We start from the raw sequence: 21,771 nt of genomic DNA, 5'->3' as shown, positions 1-21,771 counted from the left end.
ACATATGCTTGTGCCAAAAGATGGTATATTCAAATGAGCTCTGGCGGGGGGGGAGGAGAGAAGAGTTATTTCAGGACAAGAATTGGGAAGTGATTCAGCTGACAAGCCTAGAGAAACTTTCAAAGTCTAAATAAAATAATTGTGATTCGTTTGGAAATATATTTAACGATTTGCTCCATTTCAACTCTTTAAAAAAAATTCCATAAATACATCGAAGTATCTTACTTTAGACTTGAATCATTTAACTTGAAATATTTAACACTTATTTGGAATCATTTTGTTCAACCTAAAATTAAATGCTTGTCAGTTGCATTTTGTTTAGAAAAAGATTTCAATTGAAAAAAAAATAAAAAATTGGTGATTTGTATAGCTCAGGTGATTGCAGAGAGCCCTTTGCTGTCTCAGTCTTGTCACTGCTCGTGTGGCACTGACCCTCCAGCTGCGCCTAGGAAAGATGACTTACAAGTATTAGGAAAAGCTCCAATACATGCTGTCTGCCTTGAATGTGTGTATTACAAAAATTACACTCCTCCTCTTCGATTTGCAAAGTACCTGGCAACCCAGGAAACCACCGGCCCGATGCAATCACTATCCTCATGTCCTCCTGAAGGTAAATAATATTTTTCTTGCTTACACGGAGGTTGCTTTGCCCGTGGTGAAGGTGTGTTACAGGCTGTGTTATAGCCCATCCTCTTTGAGCCTGCCCAGCTATCAGCAGCTAAAAGGGAGACCCATTCCCTGGGAGAAATGTACCACCCAAAAGCGTGACCTGCTATCAATGGTTACTGCTGTGCTAAAGCCACAGGTCCTCTTGCTGAAACCGAATTTCACCCCTTCCTCTGGCTATTTCCCTGTCTACGAAATGTCCCCAGGCACCAGGTGGGTGCCACATGTTGGGTTTGTATTTTTTTTTCCCCTTTCTATGGTTCCCATGAGTTGGATGTTGACAGAGGCAGACACATTACTGTTGAACAAGCCTTTTCTGGCACTAACTCTTTTGGCAAGTACAGTATTTTCAGTAATTTCTGTTCAGAGGAGGAAAAAATGCTTAAGGAGGGTAGAGTCCTAGTAAGTGCTATTTTCTTACCTTTTTTTTTTTTTTTTGGCTTCCCTTGCTCAGCCCATGTCATTCAGAGACCTAAGAATTCAATGCATTAAAATAAAACACTTTTTCTAGATAACCGCATCAAGCACACTCCTGTTTGCAGGTGCTCCAAGTACCTGCAAGGCTGTATCCAAATGGTTGTACTCCTCCTGAGGAAAGCAGCACACCCACTGTCACCCCATGCCAACCTCATCCCAACAGCAAAAGCTGAGACCAGGAGGGCTTTGCTCTTGAACAGTCCACAAACACTCTTGTTGAAAAAGCCATGGTCCTCCTACACCATCGCATAGGCAGGACCCCATAAACGAGGGTCTATTGGTAGATCTTCACATGACGTCAAAAAATGAGAACCTGTTCCTTCAGTGACCTAAAGTTTTGCTCTAAGGAAGGATCCTGCAAACCCCGCTCAGGGCAGTGCTTTGATAGCTGTCCCCTTCTATACACATGTGGAAACCAGGCTCTGTCTCCCAAAGCAGCCAAGGGCACTGAAGAGCCTGGCAGGATTGCAGCTGAACACCCCACAGGAAAATGCACAGAGGAGATGATTACTTTTGCCATCTACCCCTTATTTTTAAATTCTGCCAGATAGCAGTTTGCATTATGCTGCAAATAGTTTTGGCCACAGTTCCACTGCCTCTTATGTTTATTCAGTCAGATTGTTAAAAATTAACGAAGTGGGTGCACTATCGATTTCAAAAGGGCACTTTGCAATAGGATCCCAACTCAAATACCACTCAGTACTGTGGGGAAGCCTGTGGAGAGGCAACACAGTTAGTGTGTAACCCAACCCTGTGTTTTAGAGAACACAAAAAGCCTCCTCTGCACACACAGTGTAAACAAATTAAGTTTAAGAAAGGTTTTTAAGAGAGGCAGAACTTTTTTTTTATTTTTTAAACACAAAATCCCTCCCTAAAACATTAAGCATAACAGGTCTCATGTCCAAGTATCTAATGCAAAGGTCACCAGAGGATGGGAAGTCTCCCACTGCTCCTGGTTAGGTTCTAATATAATTGTTTGCCCCCCTTTGTCTGCTTTTCAGTTATTGCTGGCAAATAATGCAATTTTATTTTCTTTTTAATCAGTTACACATGTACTACACATCTACCTCCTACAGAAGCTGTGCTAATGCAGACAATGTGGAGCCAGAGTCTTGTATGGTATCAAGAAGGGTGGGAGAAGCTGCAGGCACCTGAAGGCTGTGCAGAGGGGAAGGAGGAATTAATGTTATTTCAAAAGTGCCAGGAAAGATGCAAAGGTCAGATAGAACTGCAGGAGGGAAGGACAGTGACAGAATAAAGGGAAAAAAAAAAAATAATTTCACAGAGACATTAACTCCAATATATATATATATATACACAGAAAAAATATATACATATAAGGTGAGAGCAAGAATGAGTGTATAATGCTTTTCTGTAATCACACACCTGCTGGGGAATGACCATATCCAGGCTGAATTTAACTACTACTGTTAATCATAGCAATGAAATAAAACAGTACTAAAAATTAAATCAACTATCACCATACCATACCATACTTACAAGTAGGACCACCCTCAGGTGATGGGGACTTGCAGACTCCAATCCTGCAACGACAGGGGCAGGGGAAAGGGGACTCCTGTACTATTGGAGAGGGATCTGCCCCAGCCACAGGTGTCACCAGGATGGATCCAGTTGCACTGTGAGTCTCCAGCTGCTGACAGTTCTTTCTTACACTGCACTTAACACCAATGTACACAGGCAGCTGAAAAATTTAATCAACTGAACACATACACCTCCCCAAATTAACACACAAAATCCAGAATCATTGTCACATGATAAAAGAATGATTTATTAGAGCAACTTTATGATAAAATTATATAAAATAACAATTTGTTTTTTAAAGACATCCACAATATCACCTTGAAACAAAATGTACAGATACTGCCTATAATCCAAACAAAAATAAATTACCATTCAAAAAAACAAAAGCAGAAAAAAAAATCAGGGCAGGAGAAACAAATCAAAATTATACACAGCACTTCAAGAGGGTGTGGAAAAGAGAAAGTCAATCAATTCAAGTTATACAAACGTGTTTCAGCTTTACTCTCAGACAGCTCAGCTTGCATTTGTGTTGCATGCAAATGGAATGATCCAGTGAACAGTTCAGAACAGCAGAATCAGCAGCATAACAACAGCAGAGAGTGAAATAGGCACAATTCAGCACGGGGCACATCGAAAGTGAACAGGTAGTTCTGTCTGGTCTTTGCAAAAGTTATACACATTTACTGAACTTCAAAAATAGCTAGTGTGATCTGCAAAACAAGAAAAAACTAGCAGAATCTTGCACTTAAATACTTTACACTTTCATCCTTTTCTTTTTTGTCTCCTCTTTTTTTTTCAGTAGGCTGTATGTAAACATTCCACTAGTTGTACCTTTACTAAAATACTTAAAGATGATGCAGAGGTTCTTTTCTCCTGGAGCACGACCACAACGTGATAACCCCATAGATACATTTAGGTCCTCCCTCACAAAGCTGGTACACATTCTTGCAGGAATTTACATTCACGCCATCAGAACAGAGTAACAGGTTTTTACATTTGAGAGCGCTGTACTAAGAACATGGTTTTCAAGTATAGTGGAAGAGCTGAGGGCTGGGATTTTGAAAGGTGCTCATGGCATCAGGCACCCAAAAGGACCTGAGCACTTGCTTCCCTAAGACTTTGAAAATCCCACCCCTCATTACATTTCCTTAGTCAGGTACAGAACACATGAAAGCAATGTGGTAAGAGAGTGGCCCAGAGGTCAATATCCCCCCTACCAAGCCCAACGCAAGGCCCATCCATAGCTCATGGAAGCCAACAGGTATCTTATGCACTGATCCTGGGCCACCCAGATACACCACTACACATCTGGAGTCACACAGAGGCATGTTTTCATGGTTGCATACAGTACTGCTTGTAAGAATGAACGATGACTGAAGGAGTAAAGTCAGGTGGCTCGCTCTTTGGTTTATCTGGAGCAGACAAGGGGCAAATGGAGTGCGCTGCAGAAGCAGTGAACACAAGAAATAATATGTTGCAATTCATCATTGACTAGCAAAATTGTTTTAAATGCAAAGATCCAAAGATGAACGTTGTGTCAGAACACAGAAGCATTTTATATATTTGGCTGAGTCATAAATCAAACAAATCAAGCTGTGCATCCTCCTCCCCTTCACACACGCATCACCAAATCGTAAACAGACACTGATTGCTGCATCCTTATTAGTCACTTGAAGAGGTACCATATTTTGTGGGTTAATTGATGTAAGGTACCTGTGGGGCTCTCTCAAGTTCAGAACAGAGCAACTAAGGAAGAAAATTCATCCCTGATGTAGTCAAGAATTAAAGAAGAATCAAGCAATTTTCAAGTGAAAGTAAACAGAAGTCCCATCAAGGACGCATTGTAGAGAAACAAAATCCAGTAGAGCATAGCCACAAAGACATGGAAATGTGGGTAACAAATAATAATAAAAGTCAGATGTCTGAATAATTCACACATCTCTACAGCAAAACTGAAACTAATGGTATCACCTTATCTGTGAAGGTCCTTCAACTCCTAGTGAGTTGGGGTAGCACCTGGTTGGTTCAAACCCTAACCAAGAAGGGCTTGAAAAATTGTGTCTCATATGTCAGGAATGATACCACCACTTATGATATTAATCAAGGACACAGGTATTTCAAGAAAACACAGATCAGAATAAACAACTGAATTAACACATTCAGATAGTGCATATATTACAGGCAGAAGAACATCAAGGGCAAATTCTTTTTTTTATTCTGCATTCATCTATGTGAAATCCAGCAGATTTCTTCATTGAAGAGCATCTTCACACAAGCAGATGAGTCTTATAACCTACTGGAAATCTTGGAAGGATATTTGCACCTACTGTTTACCAGCCAGCATCTTGCACATTCAAAAGAAACTAATGGCTTGTTGGCATACTCCCATTTTAGGACAGATCCTGTTTCTGCTTAAATTGATAGAAAGCTCTCACTGGCTTCACCAGGAAAGCAATCACGGTCTTTGCTAGTAAGATAACACTTTGTGAGCACCCCTATTTATTGAAATTATTTTAACAGGTTCCCACTGTTACAACATTCTAGTAGAAAAGCTCAGGTAACTACTGAAGCTAACTAAGGAATCCACTACTCACCCCAAAATACAAAGTCAGCACACAAGAAGCAGTCAAGCTTGGGAAACCATTTTCACTGGTTAAACTACACACTGTATGAGGGCAAAGTGGAACTCATCTGCTCACCTTTCCCAGTGTTTACTGTATCCTCCACAGCTACAAAATAATTTATTTACCTGATTAATGTTTATTGACCAGGAAGAATGAAAACTAAATTGATATAAGACAGAAAAAACTGGGAGCAAACACGTCCGGAAGAGGTCCCCTCAAAACCAAAACTTTTGTTCTTAAAGCAACAAAAATTACTTGGTGTTTTGCAGTTTAACTGAAAGACAGAATACAAAAACCAGCTTTTTTTAAACAAGAAATTGTTCAGTGCAACTGCACATAATCCTTAGTGTTCTAGGATTATAACAGATCAAAAATAAAACACAGACAAAAATCCCAAATGTACCAAGTGCTTGACACTGTTGAATAGTTTTTGAAGAATACCACAGAATGGTGGCCTTTAAGCACTTTTGCATTGAAAAAAGATTCATAACAGAACTAGCCATAAAGGTGGAGCTACATTTAAGCCATTATTTTTGTCAGTGCTGTCAAGTGAACAGTAGTTCACAGCAACTGTGCAATTAAGTTTATTACATGAGCCATTTGAACAGATGTTTTTCTTAGCAATTAGCTAATCACAAACATTTTAGTCTTTGGCCAGCTAAAAGCATTTGTACCTCACTGTAAAAAGATTGTATATTTGGGGGGGGGGCGGGGGGGAAAGCAGCTTAAAGACAGAATTGGTACCGAAATAATTAAAATTTGGCAAGCTAAACTGTAAAACATGACTTTTTGTACCTACCCACCCCAAATTTTGGGCCTAAAACATCATCAAAAATAGCAAATGTATTAGTAGTCTTTTATCCATACCATTATTAACCTTTTCACTTTCCCCATGAGAAAAACAAAAGGGTTTTCTGTCTTGTTTTGGTTTTTGGACCGAAAAAAAGGATACACTGTGTACTTGCCTTTGTACAACCACTCAAAAGGACTTCTTACACAACTGTAGTAAGAGTTTCTCCTAGAAACTCATGATATTGCACGATCATTCTGTTGGATTTGCACATTGATTCCAACAGAGTTGTAGTGTTTCATTTGTACACTTAAAAAAAAAAAAACAAAACAAAACAAAAAAACCCAAACAAATACCAAAACAAATATAGTACCAAAAAAAGTGGGTTTTTAAAATTGCGCCTCATTACAACTGAATAGTTATAAACAGGCAATGCAGGAACACTTTAGCTTCGGCAGTATTGAATGGAGCGTAATGCAAAGCCTGTTTTCTTATGGCACAATGGAAGAATAAGTAATTTTCTAAAAATCAGTTTGCCTCTATGCTGAATATGTGCTGCTCCACAGTGCTAGTCTTGTTTCAAAGGCATACACAGACTTTCCAATCACCCTCACAGCATAGATTTATTTTTTTTTTGTGCAATGTATTAGCAATCTAAACAACTGCTCCACACAAACTGTCCACAAACCACTCATACACAATACTAATGCGACAGTAGATTACAACATGATAGCAATACAAAATATTGTATCAGATCACGTATTTCTCTCCATCTGGAATGAAATTTGAATCTTGTAAGCTAGAAGACCCACAGTTCGATTTCTGCGTGTAGTTTCTCATCTGTGCTGGGGACAAAGTCTCCAGTGTGGACCCAGAAGTGTTAGCAGTCCTGACTTTAGTGGCTGAAGATTGTTTAGCAGCAGAAGATGCTTTGTTACTGGCAACTACATCCAAGTTTCCAGTAGGGTCAACGATAGCGTTTATGACTGGGAGACGGGGGTAGGGGGGGAAAAGACATACACAGACATATTAGCAGTAGTCAGCAGAGTTTCTAATCAGAAGGCAGTAGGCCTTCTCATTTTGAAGGCACTAGAACTGTAGGCAGTACTTGCATTCATCTTAGTCACAATATTTTTTCTTCATTAATACCTTCAGGCCTAAGCAGCTTTAACAAGCAAAATCACTCCCCAAACTGAAGCTATGAGGACATTCAACTTTCTGGTTAAATTGGAAAAGACAAACTACAGCAGCCAAATGGCAAGCTTTTAGCAGGAGCCCAAAACGATGCCTGTATGTTTCCATATGTCTTTATTAATCTTCTAGATGATGCAAGAGCTTGTCTTGCCTTTTCCATTGCACAGAGCTCTCTGTGCAAAATTCAAGTCCAAGAAGTGTAGCACAGCTTATTGGCTGAAAGAACTGCTAAATATTATTTCAGAACAGACCCTTTGCCAGTTCATCTCATGGAAATATGCTAATTAACAGAAACAAAGCAGTTCCACAGTAACAGCTTCCACATTGCAGAAGTCAACAATTTTCTTAAAAACTGGCAGCACAAGATAAATCTACTGTTTGCTCCATATGCACTCATCAGAGAGCACTATGCTAACAAACTAAACTTTTGCATCCTTTTCCAGCTTTCACTGGCAATTCAAGCCACATTATTTTATTTTGTACAAGTTACCAGCATTTGAGAGATAAAAAGAACATTTGACATGACCAACCTTCAAGTTGTTTTTGAACTCTCCTGAGCTCCTTCAGGATAGAACTGATTTCCTAAAAACAAAAGCATCAGAATGGAAAATTAAATAACAAAGTACTCAACTGACACAGTAATCTAGTCTTACTCCTTCTTGCCTTATCTGTTCAAGAAGATTCAAGGACAGTTCCAATCTTGGTTATTTAACAGAAAAGACAAAGCTAGTATCCACAAAGATGATCAGAGGGATGGAACACCTCTCCTATGAGGAAAGGCTGAGTTGGGGTTGTTCAGCCTGGAGAAGAGAAAGCTCCGGGGAGACCTTATTGCGGCCTTTCAATACTTAGAAGCAACTTACAAGGAAGATGGGGACAGACAATTCAGCAGGGCCTTTAGTGATAGGACAAGAGGTAATGGTTTTAAACTAATAGAAGGTACATTCAGATGAGATAAAAAGAAGAAATTTTTTATGATGGGGGTGGTGAAACACTGGAACAGGTTGCGCAGAGAGGTGGCAAATGTCCCATCCCTGGAAACATTCAAGGTCAGGTTGGATGGGGCTCTGAACAACCTGATCTAGTTGAAGATGTCCCTGCTCACCACAGGGTGGTTGGACTAGATGACCTTTAAAGGTCCCTTCCAATTCAAACTGTTCTATGATTCTGTGATCTGTATCTAGGTGCGTCTGCTCTGCATCATTTCACCAATTGCTACTACACCAGCCAGTTCATAGCCACAGTGCATTTTAGATTTGAAATGCTGGCCAGATTAACTGTACAAAGGCTCCTCCACATCCTCCTTAATACCAAATGCACAAAGATATTTGCAAACTCAACTCCTAGACCAGACAAAGCAACTGGTGACATATATACCACTGTAGCACTGAGCTACACAGGTCCTGCACAGTTGTATGTCTGTTTAGCATTAACCATGTTTGCTGGGTCCATTATTGTACTTAAATCCCTACTGGCAGTTCCCATAAATGACAGTAAGAGGTCATGAGAGCACAAACACCACCCTAGGGCTGAAGATTTTTTATTGCCCTGTTATCGAACAGTTACAGGTGAAGAAAAACATTCACAAGAAACATTTGACTACAACTGAAGCTGTGGCAACCACATGGTAGGTGATGCTTTGGTAGATGTTTAAATGAGGCCTAATGACCCTGAACTTGAACATCTGTTTAAAGATGAATCACAAAGGGAGAGGGGAAGAGTTTGGTGAAACATAACAGCTGGAGGAACTTACTTTCTCATACTTCAAACAGCAACAAAAAAACCCCAGCAGTTCAAGACATGCAAATGGACTAAAAATTTCAGAAATGGATTTGAAAAGGGCCAAAGTTTGTTATTTTGGTCCTTACAAGGCTTTAATGAATGCAAACCTTCAGTATTTCATTTGTTCACATGGTCTTACCTTGTTTGAGGTCTTCAGAATTGGCACTTCATTTTCTGAATTAATTTTGGCCTCCACCTCCTCCCAGGTCCTTTCCGAGTTTTGAAATAGAATCCTGCAGCACGAAAAGTGGAGCAGGTCTTAAAATGGCCATCCAAAAGCTGCTTGTTTAAAAGACTTAATTATCACAAGATGTGACAACAAAGGAGATTAGTGGATTAGCGACTGGACAAAGCCCCTTTCAGCTGATTTAGGAACAATCCAAAATCCTTCCCTAACTGATGTCTTCTAGAGCAACAACAGGTTTTCACAAGCCTTTGTGACCTGCAGGCTTTCTAAGAGCCTTGGGACAGGGGAGAAAAGAGGGTACAATCCACCAACAGGAATACATTATCTGCCAACTCTTTGCACAGGCAACATTTCAAAGTTAAGGCATCAACAGGCATTACAAATACAGCATTAAAATTCCAAAGGCCAAACATATGAGGGAAAGATTTTTGGTAAATAATCATGTTACCTCTCATTCACTACACACAGTTTCCTGCATCTTGATAACGAGACTTTCCAGAAGAACACCTTATCTTCTACAAGTAACAAGCCAACAAACTCAGCAGCAAGTCAACATTTCAGACCAGGGCTAAAAAGTTACTTACTTCATTTTTTCAGCTAGGTTTTCTGTATTTTCACGGATTGTATGTGACAATTGGGACACTGGGTTCAACATCAGATTGTCAAAGATTACCTAAAATATAAGGGCAGATCAGAGAACTTTTAGCAGAAGCAGCATATTACAAAAATGGAAATTTTTACAATAAATGATCTCCACTGAAACATCTTAATGTATGGGGATGATATTTGAAGTTCAAGGGAGATTAAGATGACATGCAGCTTTGTTGCAGCACTTTGGCAAAAAGATCAATCAAGATCAACTTGTTTGGATTTTTTTTTCTTGAGGAGTGTACAGAGAGAGTTGCCTGCAGTAAGATAACTAAGCATATCTGAAAGAAAAAGTGTGAGACATTCCAAGCCTCATAGGCACCTTCTCCCCCCCCGCAAAAAAAAACCCCTTAAAAGCCGAATGACAATGCAAAAACTCCCACAAGCAGTCTCACTGAAACCATCTAATGTAATTTAGATGAGTTAAAGAAACCTTCACAGCCATGTAATCCCAGCATGTTACACTCTGCTTTATTAAAAACAACAACAAAAAACCATCGAACCACAAATATTCAAGTCCTGTGGTTCAAAAGAGCCCCCAGGCTTCAGCCAAGAAAGCCCACATCAGCTGGGGGCATTCTGAACCTGCATCTCTTATTCAGCTTCAGCACATCTCTACAGGGGAGTGAGGGATTGCTTCAAGTCAGTCACAGGACAGGACTGGTACCAAGTTCCCTTCCATCAGCCTGTCTGAGTCTCACTCTCCCTCCAGAGCAGCAGAGTGCCTGTGCTGGAGCACAGCTCTCCCCTCCTGCCCACACTGTCTCCCCAGAGCCTCTGCCTCAGCTCCTCCTTCTCAACTGGAGCCAGAAGGCAGAAAAGCAAGCAGAAGCAGCAGCTGAGTGTCACATCAGCAGCCTGCTCCTCTGCTCTCTGTCACTGTCATCCTGTTACAGCCCTCACTCCAACACCATCCCCAGCCTCAAGTTTCAGGCCAGGCTTCCTCACATGTTAGCATCATCCCAGTGATTTCCAGGTCACCCTGCTCTCTCACTCCAGAAGAATTGCATCAAATTGCACATGTTGGAGGGAACAACACAGAACAAGTGGCTTTCTGTCTGCACAGTGTGCTCAAGCCCAGCTGCAGAAACTCCTCATAAAGTCCAGATCCTACCACTGCTGTTCTATGGGCAGCTTTGACCAGCATGCCCATTGCAGAAAGATAAGGTGCCTTTATTGATTAGGAACAACTTTTTCATGACACAGTTTCTTGCCATTAAACTATCAGTGCTGCAGATTTCAAAGCTGAGATATTTGTGGTTTTCTTTAAAAGAGCAGTGAAATAGCCTAAGTGGGCTCTGACACTGAACACTTCCTCCTGAACAACAAGCAACCAAGCCTCAGGTTTCAATGGAGTTTTACACAAGAGAGGAAACTTCAGGTCAGTATCAGCAAGAAGGATGATTCTGCTCCCCTTTTTTTTTTTTTTAAACACTGTTTCTATACCTACAAGTAAGGGTTCTTGAGAAGTGCTTTGTTTTTGGTTTTTTTTTGAGTAGCCTCCTTTGGCAGATCAGAAAGAGCAGGTATACATCCTGCAGTTTAGAACAATATCATATATAAAGTAAAGAAAAAGGTGGCGTGCCTCCTCACGGTTTCTTGTCCTTGTTTTTCTTGAGGGATCCTCTTCTCTATTATCATTCATATTTTGGTCAAAATCCTTCAGTTCCACTGATCCTGGAGGCACTTTCTGGTAGTTCAGACTTGCTTCTGGAATGTGCTGCACCAACTTGGAAATAATGAGTAATGAGTCATTAAAAATTAGTAAGGAAGGAGGCACACAGGCACTCACTGCAGGTATTGCATATTTTCAGGCAAGCCCCAGAGGAGCACTGATTCATTTAAGTCTTGTTCAGACAGGTATGGGTTCCTAAGCAAATGACTAGACCCCAATCCTGTAAGCTTCTACCCACTGGAGTCATCCTACAAAACTCAGTGGGGCTATTCCACTTTAGAATTTTGAGACTTGAGCATGTAGTTGAAAAGTACATCTTTGCCTTTTTTTAATTTAGGCTAAAGCTCAAAAAGGCCCTGTTTTCCCATATCTTATGTTTTAATAAATCAATGCAACATTAAAGCCACAGTAAAATTATTCATAAACCATTTAGTAACACATGGAAGAGATGAAAAAGAAATACAAAACCACTGATAATGCAAATAATTAACAGGAAGAACAGAAAAGGTAAGACACATACCCCTGTTCAGTTGACTGACAGACAAAAACTCTAAAAGAAGGGGAGCAAAATAACAGTGACAAGACAAGAGATACAAAAATAATGGGATGGAAAGTGCACCTGAGATGGATATGCCAGCCGAAAAGATCTACGAGCAATCTGTGTTAAAACAGAAACAAAGAGATCAATGCTAGTGAATGACTGTGCCAGCAAGTATCAAAGAGAACACATGGTTTGGGGTTATTTTGGGTTGACATTCCCAAAAGCACATTCCTGAGGACCAGCACTCCATCCCCACCCTCTGCATGCACTGAAGCCCGTGGAGGTCCTGGTCACCAACCAGTTCTGCAGAGGTGGTCTCGGGCAGCTCCCTAGTTACCTCGAAACCAACTGTGCTGGGTGATATCCAGCAGCCCCTTGAGCACAGAGAATGGGCTAAACATAGAGCCCCGAAGGCTCTTTGGTTGGCAAAGCACACAGCTCTTGTGAGGAACCATGTGCCATCCAAGATACAGGCTCCTCACACTCTAGGCAATAGCACTTGGGTTATACACAGGCAAAAGGTAGGAGATATTAAGGTACAGCAGCACAACAACAGAAATGTTTAGCTAATAAGCTTCTCTTTTTTTAAGCATCCTTTCATGAAGTGCAGAAACAGTAAATTAGGCTGCTTGCAGCAGTGAAACAGTGTCAGAAGGGAATAAGATATTCCTACAGTCCAGCAGCTCTCAGCACAACCAGCTGAAAACATGGTAAGGACAGCACCTGCTCCACCATCACCAGGAGATTTTCATATGTGACCTGGTCTTTCCTCATGCTTTCTGTTCTGTCACACCAACACTCACACTGAGTACATTAAACAACAACTTAAACATAATCGGGCTCTTAAGTTTTTGCTATATTATTATTATCAACTTTAAAAAAAAGAAGAATTTCACGCAGGGTTAAAATTTGCAGAAGTGGCTGTGATTTGGGATGACCCACTTGACTTCTCTTGCAGCAGCCGAGCTTTCATTTTGTCTGCTCAGCTTTGCAGAAAGCTGGGTCCTGTAAAACCTAAACACTCACAACCCAAGGCATCCCAAACAACACGGCTTTGGTAAACAGGAATCATGAAGGTTTCACCCTTGCTGAACTCTCTTTTTTTATTTTGTTCAAAGATTTTTTGTTTAATTTGTAGCAGTACTCTGCTCAGTATGCCAGGAATCTGGGATATTATAAACTACACAGCTGAGGCTACAAAACCAAAAAAAATACCCCAAAACATGCACTGGGGAAACTGAAAACCTCCCTGGCAAACATCCAAGTCAACACCAGACCTGAAAGGATAGTACGTGAACAATAAGGTTTAAATCTAAGGCTCCATCTTAACTTTTAAGAGAACACTTGTGATTTTAATCTTTAACCAAGTTTTGTAATAAAAATAATTTAAAAAGCAATTCATTTGAGGCTGGGAAATGCTGTGCCACACACTGGTCCAAAGCAAAGCTTTTGGTATGGTATTAAACCCTCAAAAGCAATTCCAGCATCAGAACTTACTTCTCCCCCATTTTTCCCCACTTGATTAGAATAGGTATAAATATTTAGTAGTAGAAAATCAAGAGCTAGCAGGATGGCATACAACACTGCAAGAGCCAGAGCATATAAGAGACAGTCACAAAGAGCAAGTATTTCTTATTCACATAGTCTCTTTCCTCAGATGTTTCAATACATTACTATTGTAACTATATTAGCTATTTCTCATCACTATGTCCTTTCCTAGTATATTTAATATAAAGTTGTTTATTAAACACTCATAAAATTCACAGTGCTTAGCACACACTGATCTTCAGGTATTTCCTAGCAACTTCCCTGCTTTAAGCCAAAATAACTATTTTAGCACAGATTCAGCAGCACTTTGAGGGAAGTGTGTCTGCTGATTCTACCCCAGTTCTAAAGATGAGATGTGTGTTTATTAAACCCACATCAGTTTCTATTGCTCCTGTTCATAACATGACCCCCAAGATGCACCATTCAGGATCCCAAGCTATTCAGGATTCAGCTCCACATCTCAGCATCACCAGTATAAAGTCCTGCTGACTTAACCTGTTCCTGGCTATTGCTAACATAGGGCAGCTCCATTGATGCATGGTGGCATTTTGGGTGTAACTCAAATGGCCTCCCAACCACTGGCCCTGCTGAGATCACAGTGCTATCCAACCCTATTTGGAGTGAGCCCAGTTAAAAGCCTTTATGATGGTTGCAGCCATCACTGGGTAAACACACCAAAGGTTATGGCTCCTGATTTGTCTTCGTTGGCTCATACCAGTGCTTTCTCATTTACACCACTGTAAGATCTCAGACTGCTCAAGCAGTAGGTACTGCTGTGAGAATTACCTAAGGCATGACATAGCCTCACCTTTGCTCTTCTGACTATTGTGAGGGGGCTAAATGGCATGTCCCACACAGCAGCACTGCAAAGCCACATCGCAGAGAAACCCTCGATTTGCCTGGGTCTGAGCAATCCCAGCTTTGTGATCCTGTCATTCAGCACCACAACCATGAGCTCTGGAGCCCATCATTTTGCACAGAGTAGAAACTCTGTGTTTTGCAAGTGTTCTTCCTCTAGCAGAAGAGGACATATACCTCTGCATGAGCTGACTTATAATCATACCCTTCAGTGAAGGGTACACTGATTTTCTGGAAGGAAGCAGGTGCTGAGTAGTGGTCCTTACAAACCCACAACAAATATTTCATTTGCAAGTCAGAAGTAAGGCAGATCTGTCACCTTAACTGCTCAGAAAGAATAATACAAAAGGCAGTTCTTCAAGTGTGATCCTTGCAAGAAAACAAAGCAATAAAACACTATGTCAGAGCCTGAAATTATTGCAAAATACTTGTGCACTGTGGTTCCAAACGGCCCCAGGTTAAAAGAACCCCTCCCTGAGCAGGCTGCAGCTGACCTCCACTTAACATAAGCACAGCCACACTCACCTGATCTTCTAAGGTATCTCCCTAAACTTAAGTGATGCTCATAGGAGGGTCACAGGGACTCCAAGTACTCTCTTAGCAGGATAACAGGTTTGGTCCTCAGCTTTGAACCTTGCTTAGGACATGTCTTCAATTCTCACAACAGTCAAAGACAACAGAGGGCCAAAAGGCCCATCTGAACAGCACATAAAGAGCTGTGTATTTTTTTTAAGCCCATGCTGGTGGTAGGCAGGAGAGAATCTGGATTTAAGCAGCAGCAAAGACAATTTGGCTTTAACAGCTGGAGCCTCCTGGTGACCTTGCAGCCAAGTTTGAGCTGAGTCCCTGCGCTGCGGCACTGGTGAGACAAATTAAGAAATCGCCTCTCTCCTCCCCACTCCAGCACAGACAAACTGTGCTACGTAGTTTGGAAGGAAGCCACAGCTTCACTGAAGAGCTGGAGGACAGCACTTCCCAAGCTAACTGCCTTCCTCCTTGCCCACCCTGCTGGCTGGAGAGCAGAGTCCCTGCCCTCATCCATCAACACACAGATGGAGGGAAGTGTTTCAAGTACCACCTGCACGGTGTTGTAACAGCCCTGGTAGAAAGGACAGAACGCAGGTAAAAAATACACAGCTGATACACAAGTGTGCAGCCAGAGCACGCAGTCAGCGCCTTCTCCGAGACAGAGGGAGGCTCCGGCTCCCTGGCACAGCGGAGCAGCACATCCACCTCATCCTGTTCCTCAGATGCAAACTTCAGGGACCAAAGTCCGTCTAGAGGCCATGAGATCCTTAGGAAATACTATGTCTCCCTCCTCTTGCAAGGCTAGCTGTGGCTCAGAGGACAGCAAACTAAAGAGCACCCTCAATAGACAGCAGTCAATCTTTCTGGTGGTCTTTTTTAGGAGGACAGGAGATGAGGGTTTTTCAGTGCTGCAGCAACTGGGGATGCTGCCCTCGTCTCCCACCACAACCGTGCCCTGTGTACTTTCCAGCATTCAGAGGCAGAGATTTCTTTCGTTTGGGATCTTACCTCTTCTCTCGCTGATATGGTGGAAGCAGGAGTGTTGGGCACAGAGCTGAGGGAGGTGCTTGGTCCTGTCCCTGATGAACTCTGTGAGTCCCCATCTCCAGCAACATCATGAATCTCTCGAGCAAGAATGGCCACATCCTTCACCAAGGTCTGGCTTAGCCTAAAGCACAGGGCACGCAGCAGAGCCATTAGGACACATGATACAACAGGCCTCATATTCATAAAATATAAAAAGAGCACCTATAAAAAGTTTGTGGGAACTATAACCCCTGCAGAGGCTAGCAAAGCAGGGGATTTTTAGGGTGCCAAGGAACACTCTGCACACAAAATAAATCTACTCTCCTCCTGAACCCAGCTTCAAAGTAGAGATTTGATTAAAAGCAAATTGTAGTGAGTACACACTACCAGAAAAATATTGGAGACAATCCATAAAGCAACTTTATGTTATTGCTCTCCCACCCATCCCCTCTACTTCCTTTTTTTTTTTTTAATATAACACAGTCAATTTTTCTTCTTGAAACTTCTTTGTTTTCCCTTAAAAAGTCCATGCAAGGAGAAAAGCTTTTTAATTTGTTACTTAAATAATAAAAACTCAAATTATCTTTCCTCCTTCCTTGTAGTTTATAGACTGTAAATCAAAATATGCCACATTCTCCAGAAGGGCTGAGGGATTACCAGGGTAAGCACGGCATACCTTAGAGGGATCTGGTTTTCAGAAACCAAGTCTTGAAACTTCAAGCCCCTTGACAGGTGTGCAGTTAACACTCAGCAATTGCAGTACTCTGCTCTACTTGCTCTAGGTCTCATAAACAGTTTCTAAGGGTCTGGATTGTTGCTAGCAGAGCTTAAAAAAACCCCTTCAGACCAAAAGTAGCTGTTGTTGTAATTCTAAAGGAAAGCTTCTAAGAGAAAAAAATCTTCCAGCTAGCTAGCTTCATCTGAAAGACACTTTCTTTTTTAATTTGAAAAACAAAGCAATATATGAAAACTGTCAGTTCATCAAAACATTTCCTTGGAAAGAAAATGCATAATGTAAGTAATAAAAAGCAGTTTGATGTGCCTGCCTACGGTGCCCCCGATGCTGGTTTGGATAGAGCTGTCACCGAAGGCATCCACTATGTGATTCACTTACTGTAAACAAGTGGCATTTTCTCTTTTAACTCTCTCTGACTCCTTTAAACCCCTCCCAGTTAATTTGGGAGCAGCAACGGAAATCAGAACTGCAATTAGGAAGCAGACTCTGTGACTGAGCCCTGCAATATGCAGCGCCAGACAAGGCTGACGCAACCATTTATTTATAGCTGCTGCAACCTGGAGCGCTCTCCCGCGCTATGAAGGCTGCTAGGAGGGCAGCCAGCGTCTCCCACTTGCACACTTCGTGTGGCACAGGTAATTTAGCCTGGTTTGAAGGCTGACACACTCCCTAGCAGCCTGACAGCAATATTCACACAAGAAAAGCCCTTTCCAGGTCAGTGTGGCAAGTGATATGGGTGATGTGGAAACGCTGACCAAAAGCAGACAGAAGACGGTTTCCTCAGTCAAAAGTATTTCAAGTATGGCCAGTACAATGGAAGACCAGTATTTCTGGAAAGTTGGCATAACACAGTTGCATATTAGAGATGTCAAACCTCACATGCCACTGTTTAAAAAAAGAATCTATTTGCTTTACTGCTGACATCCTCCAGGCAACCATCAGACCACCAGTATACAATAGGTCCCGTATCCAGGGACATCAAACTAAGCAACGACTCATCTATACACAGGGCCCAGACAGATTTTTCTTGTTTGGATTCAGTTGTGGCAAGCCAAGAGGTTTCTGCCCCACAGGGACTGCTTACTGCTCTCTCACCAGCTTCAGGCAAAGCAGCTTCAACAGCTTACATATTCAGTCTTGCTAATCCACTTGCCTTCCTCTGCGGAGAATTAGGACAGTTCACACCAACTGGTCTGAGCACACACAGCGACTTCCAGCAGAAAGCAGAGATAAGCAGGTACAGACAGCTACATCTTTTGACAGACTTCAGGCTACAAGAGGAGACCCATTCACAGCTTGAATAAGAAACAAACCAAGATACAATGCCCTGCACCTTGGCATTTTCTAGAGAGAAGGTACAACCAGCCTATCCTAGCACAGGCTGTAAAGCTGCATGAAAACCTTCCAAGTCTGAACACGTCAGTGTTCAGATATGAAGGAGCTGGGGGGCACACAAACAAGAGAGTGTCTCTCCTTCTACCTCCACACCTAGGTTTGATTTGAAGGAAAAAATTCATTTTCAACATGTGGGTCAATACATAAAGCCCCACCTCACCTGGCTATTTCTGCTATCTCTGCTGTTTGCGCCATGAAGTTGTAGGGGTCAGGGTGGTCATCAAAATCTTCATCATCATCCGTTTCTCTGCCATTGTGCTTCTGCTTGCTCAGCCCAGAGCCACGTATCCTCGGTGTTTGTGTGGCTGTTGAAGTATGGGAGCGTTTGTGTTTAGGGGAGCTGTGATTTGAGCCATATTCCTCCTCCGAAGTAGAAGTGTAATCTGAACCCTGTGGTCTCCGCCTTGATGCTTATAAAAAATGAATTGGTTTCAGACCGTGGAAAGCAGTAAAGAATAACTACAAAAGGGCAAGAGGGTAACATAAAACTAGCCCAAGAGCACAAGGAAAAGAGAGTTTCTGTGCAGATTTTAAGTCAAACAGCACATTCTCAGAGCTTATTTCAAAGTTGAGCACTTCCATGGCTCCCATTCACTATACAAATTTGGAGTGGGAAATTCCAATGGAAAAGCAAAATGACTGTTAACAACTCCAATGCAGTAAATTACTACCACAGACTTGGCTTTCCATGCACAGAAGCTCTGTGTACAAGTAGCACACATTTCAGACTCCTCATAGTCCCACAGAAGTCCTTTTCTAAAAAGAGCCCAATTTTCAAGCCTGCAGACACCTTTCCAATTAGCTGCAAGTACAAGCAAAAGGATGTTTTTTTGAGTAAAGAACAGACTATAGTGCTTGGTGTTATTTGCAAGAGTCCAGACGCCCACGTTTGCCTCCTGCCTCACAATTCAGCATTAATAACACTCTTGACCAGCTCCAACCCCTGGAGTCAAGTGGAAGCTGCTCACTTATCCCAACTGGTTCTGCAGATCTGTAGACACCCAAGTCCTCCTTGCATGAGAAGAACCGAGATGTCCTTATCTGAAAACTGGGCTCCAAGTGTTCGTTGCCTCACTACACTCTCTACAGATACCACTTCATTCCCTTCCGTCCTTCCCTGGAAGATGAAGACCCATCAAACGCAGAACCAGCCAAGTTATTTAAAATCACAACACCTGAAAGCTTCATTGTGTTACTAAGATTATTATAATGCTGAACCACTGCAAGCAAATTAAGCCAGCATCATAGATCATACTAACAAAATAAAAAATTATTTGGCTTATAAGATGAGGTAGAAACCACAGATAGTTACTGTATAATAAAAAAATGTTCCTAGACATTGCTATCTCAGCTATAGCTATATAAACATCTTGGCTTAGGATTAAAAAAAAAATACATACAGAAAAAAATAATTTGCTCATATTCCAGCAGTAGAGATTTTTATTTTTTTTTAAACACAGATTTAGAATCAAGAGGTCACCCCGTCACTGAGCAGCAATTTTAAAATTAAGAGCCTGATTTTCTACCCCTGTACGCCACAGGAAATCAGTATCAACTCCCTTGGTACCATTCAAATTCTACTGAATAAACAAACTGTGTACACCGAGGAGCAGGGGAGACAGGCCCTTAGCTTTCAGAACTGGTAACTTGGGTTGTTCTGCTGTTATCTGTGCGTTTCACATAAAGTTTCTTCAGACAAACTAACAATTTACTGGCATTTGTCATCTCATGGCCAGATAGTTCATTCTGTTCTTCCGTTAGTGAGATTAATTTTCTCCCACTGGGAGAGTTGGACACTATTGTGGTTAGCTAAATGCTTTAAGAAAACCTTGAATGAATCAGCCACACCTGCCTCCTTATTTCAAGGCTTGGCACTCAATGTTTTGAAGGGTTATTGTATCATGCTCAAAAATGTGTTGATGGCACAGTGCAATAGTTCAGTTTATCAACGTTTCACTTTTGCTCCAGGATCAGGGTGCTAGGTGTTGATTCACCAAAATAGCATTAGTATAGGAACAGGCATCACACACGTGGGTACAGCACCATGAAGCATGAAGTACACAAGTATACCTAGAGCCTGCGCAAGGTCCACAATCCTATTGAGGAATTAGGAGGTTAGTATTTTAAGAGCAACTAATTCAAAGAAAGGATTAGCATCATTTGCTGCAACTATGCACGAGGGAAGGTGTTAGCATGCTGCTACAAAGCTCTGGAAATCAAAAACCAATTCATTTAAACCAAGAACCAGCCAACACTTATCATTTTTCTCCAAATGATTTGCAGTCTGCAGTCCAAAGGCAGAGGGAGTGCAAAGAGTGCCTCCTGTTCGGAAAACTCTGACCACATTATTTTGTTTTAGATTTGTTATTGTTTAACAAGAAGTCAATAATAGCATCATCTCAAAAAAGGCAAGAGAAGAGACAGTACATACTCTTTTAGCTTATTCTCATTCTGATTTACAAGCATATACAAATGTGCAAGAAAAAAACCCCATTAAAATAAAAGGGAAGCTGGATGCACTAAAACAATTAAAACGAGCAGCAAATAACATTTTTAGCATGCAATAAAAATGAATAGTGCAAGAAGGATAATTATTTCAACTATATGAAAGTATATGAAAAGGATACACCCAGAACTCTAAGACTCCTTACAAAAACACACATCTGGTGAAAATAGCAGGCCTGAGAAACCCAGACAAAGGGGTTCTTCCCATTCCTTGCCCCTCCATCATTCTTAAAAACCTAAGCAAACAGATGTCCACACTATTTACTTAAAGGTTGATTTCAACATGACAAATGTTGATATTGCAAGGGCCTGTTGAGTGCACAGCTAGGGAGCAAGACAGCCCCCAAACCTCCATCGTGTGGGAAACACAACCGTGCACCTGCCTTACCTATGGTAAAAGTGAATGAAAACACACAGCAGAGGGAATCTCTTGGGACAATCAATGCGTACTGTCCAGCCCCACATCTGCATTCACAGGAAGAACAAGAGAACAGTCTCCAAAGCACAGGGGCATTTATTTCTTGTTTCAGACACCTTCAGAACTGCAAACTCGGACATCAGCTGTCATCAACACCATAATAAGCTTTCTTGGAGCAAATTTGACTCTTAGAAGTCAAAAGAAAAGCAGAACAGAATTCCTTGGAGCACTAGAGAGGCATTAAATTCTACTTTTTTAATGGAAAAATGGCTAACATGCTCTTGTCAAATGGCAACTGGTTACTCAAAGAGCAAAGTTACTGAGGTAAAAAAAAAAAAAAAAGAGAGAGAAATAGCTGTTTGCAGTGTCCTCACAGACAACACCACAGTAACACTTCACTGGGTATAAGAGATGCTCTGCTGTCTCCAAACCCACAGAAACTTGAACCTCCACACCACTTGTTAATGCAAGACTTTCATACTCACCGATGCAGCACTTGTACTACTCAGATACCAATCCCTGGCAACCACGTGCAGCCTGTAAATCAAAGGAGGGGGACAGGGGAGAAACAAAAAGCACAAGTACTTACTGGACGAGGAGGAGTACTTGACACTGCTCGAACGGGTCCTGC

General features: G+C 41.5%; 1 protein-coding gene across 1 annotated transcript in view; it reads right to left on the bottom strand.

The window, feature by feature from the left end:
* Window positions 1–6,448: 6,448 nt before the first annotated feature.
* CEP170B (centrosomal protein 170B) overlaps window positions 6,449–21,771 on the bottom strand; it is a 54,737-nt gene continuing 39,414 nt past the window's right edge. Inside the window, 8 exon segments of the mRNA XM_029086592.1 lie at window positions 6,449–7,085; window positions 7,824–7,875; window positions 9,215–9,308; window positions 9,847–9,935; window positions 11,496–11,639; window positions 16,069–16,228; window positions 18,378–18,627; window positions 21,720–21,771. The exon segment at window positions 21,720–21,771 is cut by the window's right edge and continues 1,717 nt beyond it. Of these exon segments, the coding sequence (XP_028942425.1) occupies window positions 6,850–7,085; window positions 7,824–7,875; window positions 9,215–9,308; window positions 9,847–9,935; window positions 11,496–11,639; window positions 16,069–16,228; window positions 18,378–18,627; window positions 21,720–21,771 (1,077 nt within the window). The 3' untranslated portion in view covers window positions 6,449–6,849.

Source organism: Antrostomus carolinensis, unplaced genomic scaffold (assembly GCF_000700745.2).
Source record: "Antrostomus carolinensis isolate BGI_N321 unplaced genomic scaffold, ASM70074v2 scaffold11818, whole genome shotgun sequence".
Classification (NCBI taxonomy): Eukaryota; Metazoa; Chordata; class Aves; order Caprimulgiformes; family Caprimulgidae; genus Antrostomus; species Antrostomus carolinensis.
The sequence above is the reverse complement of the archived record's forward strand: the minus strand, read 5'-3'. Positions and strand labels throughout refer to the sequence as shown.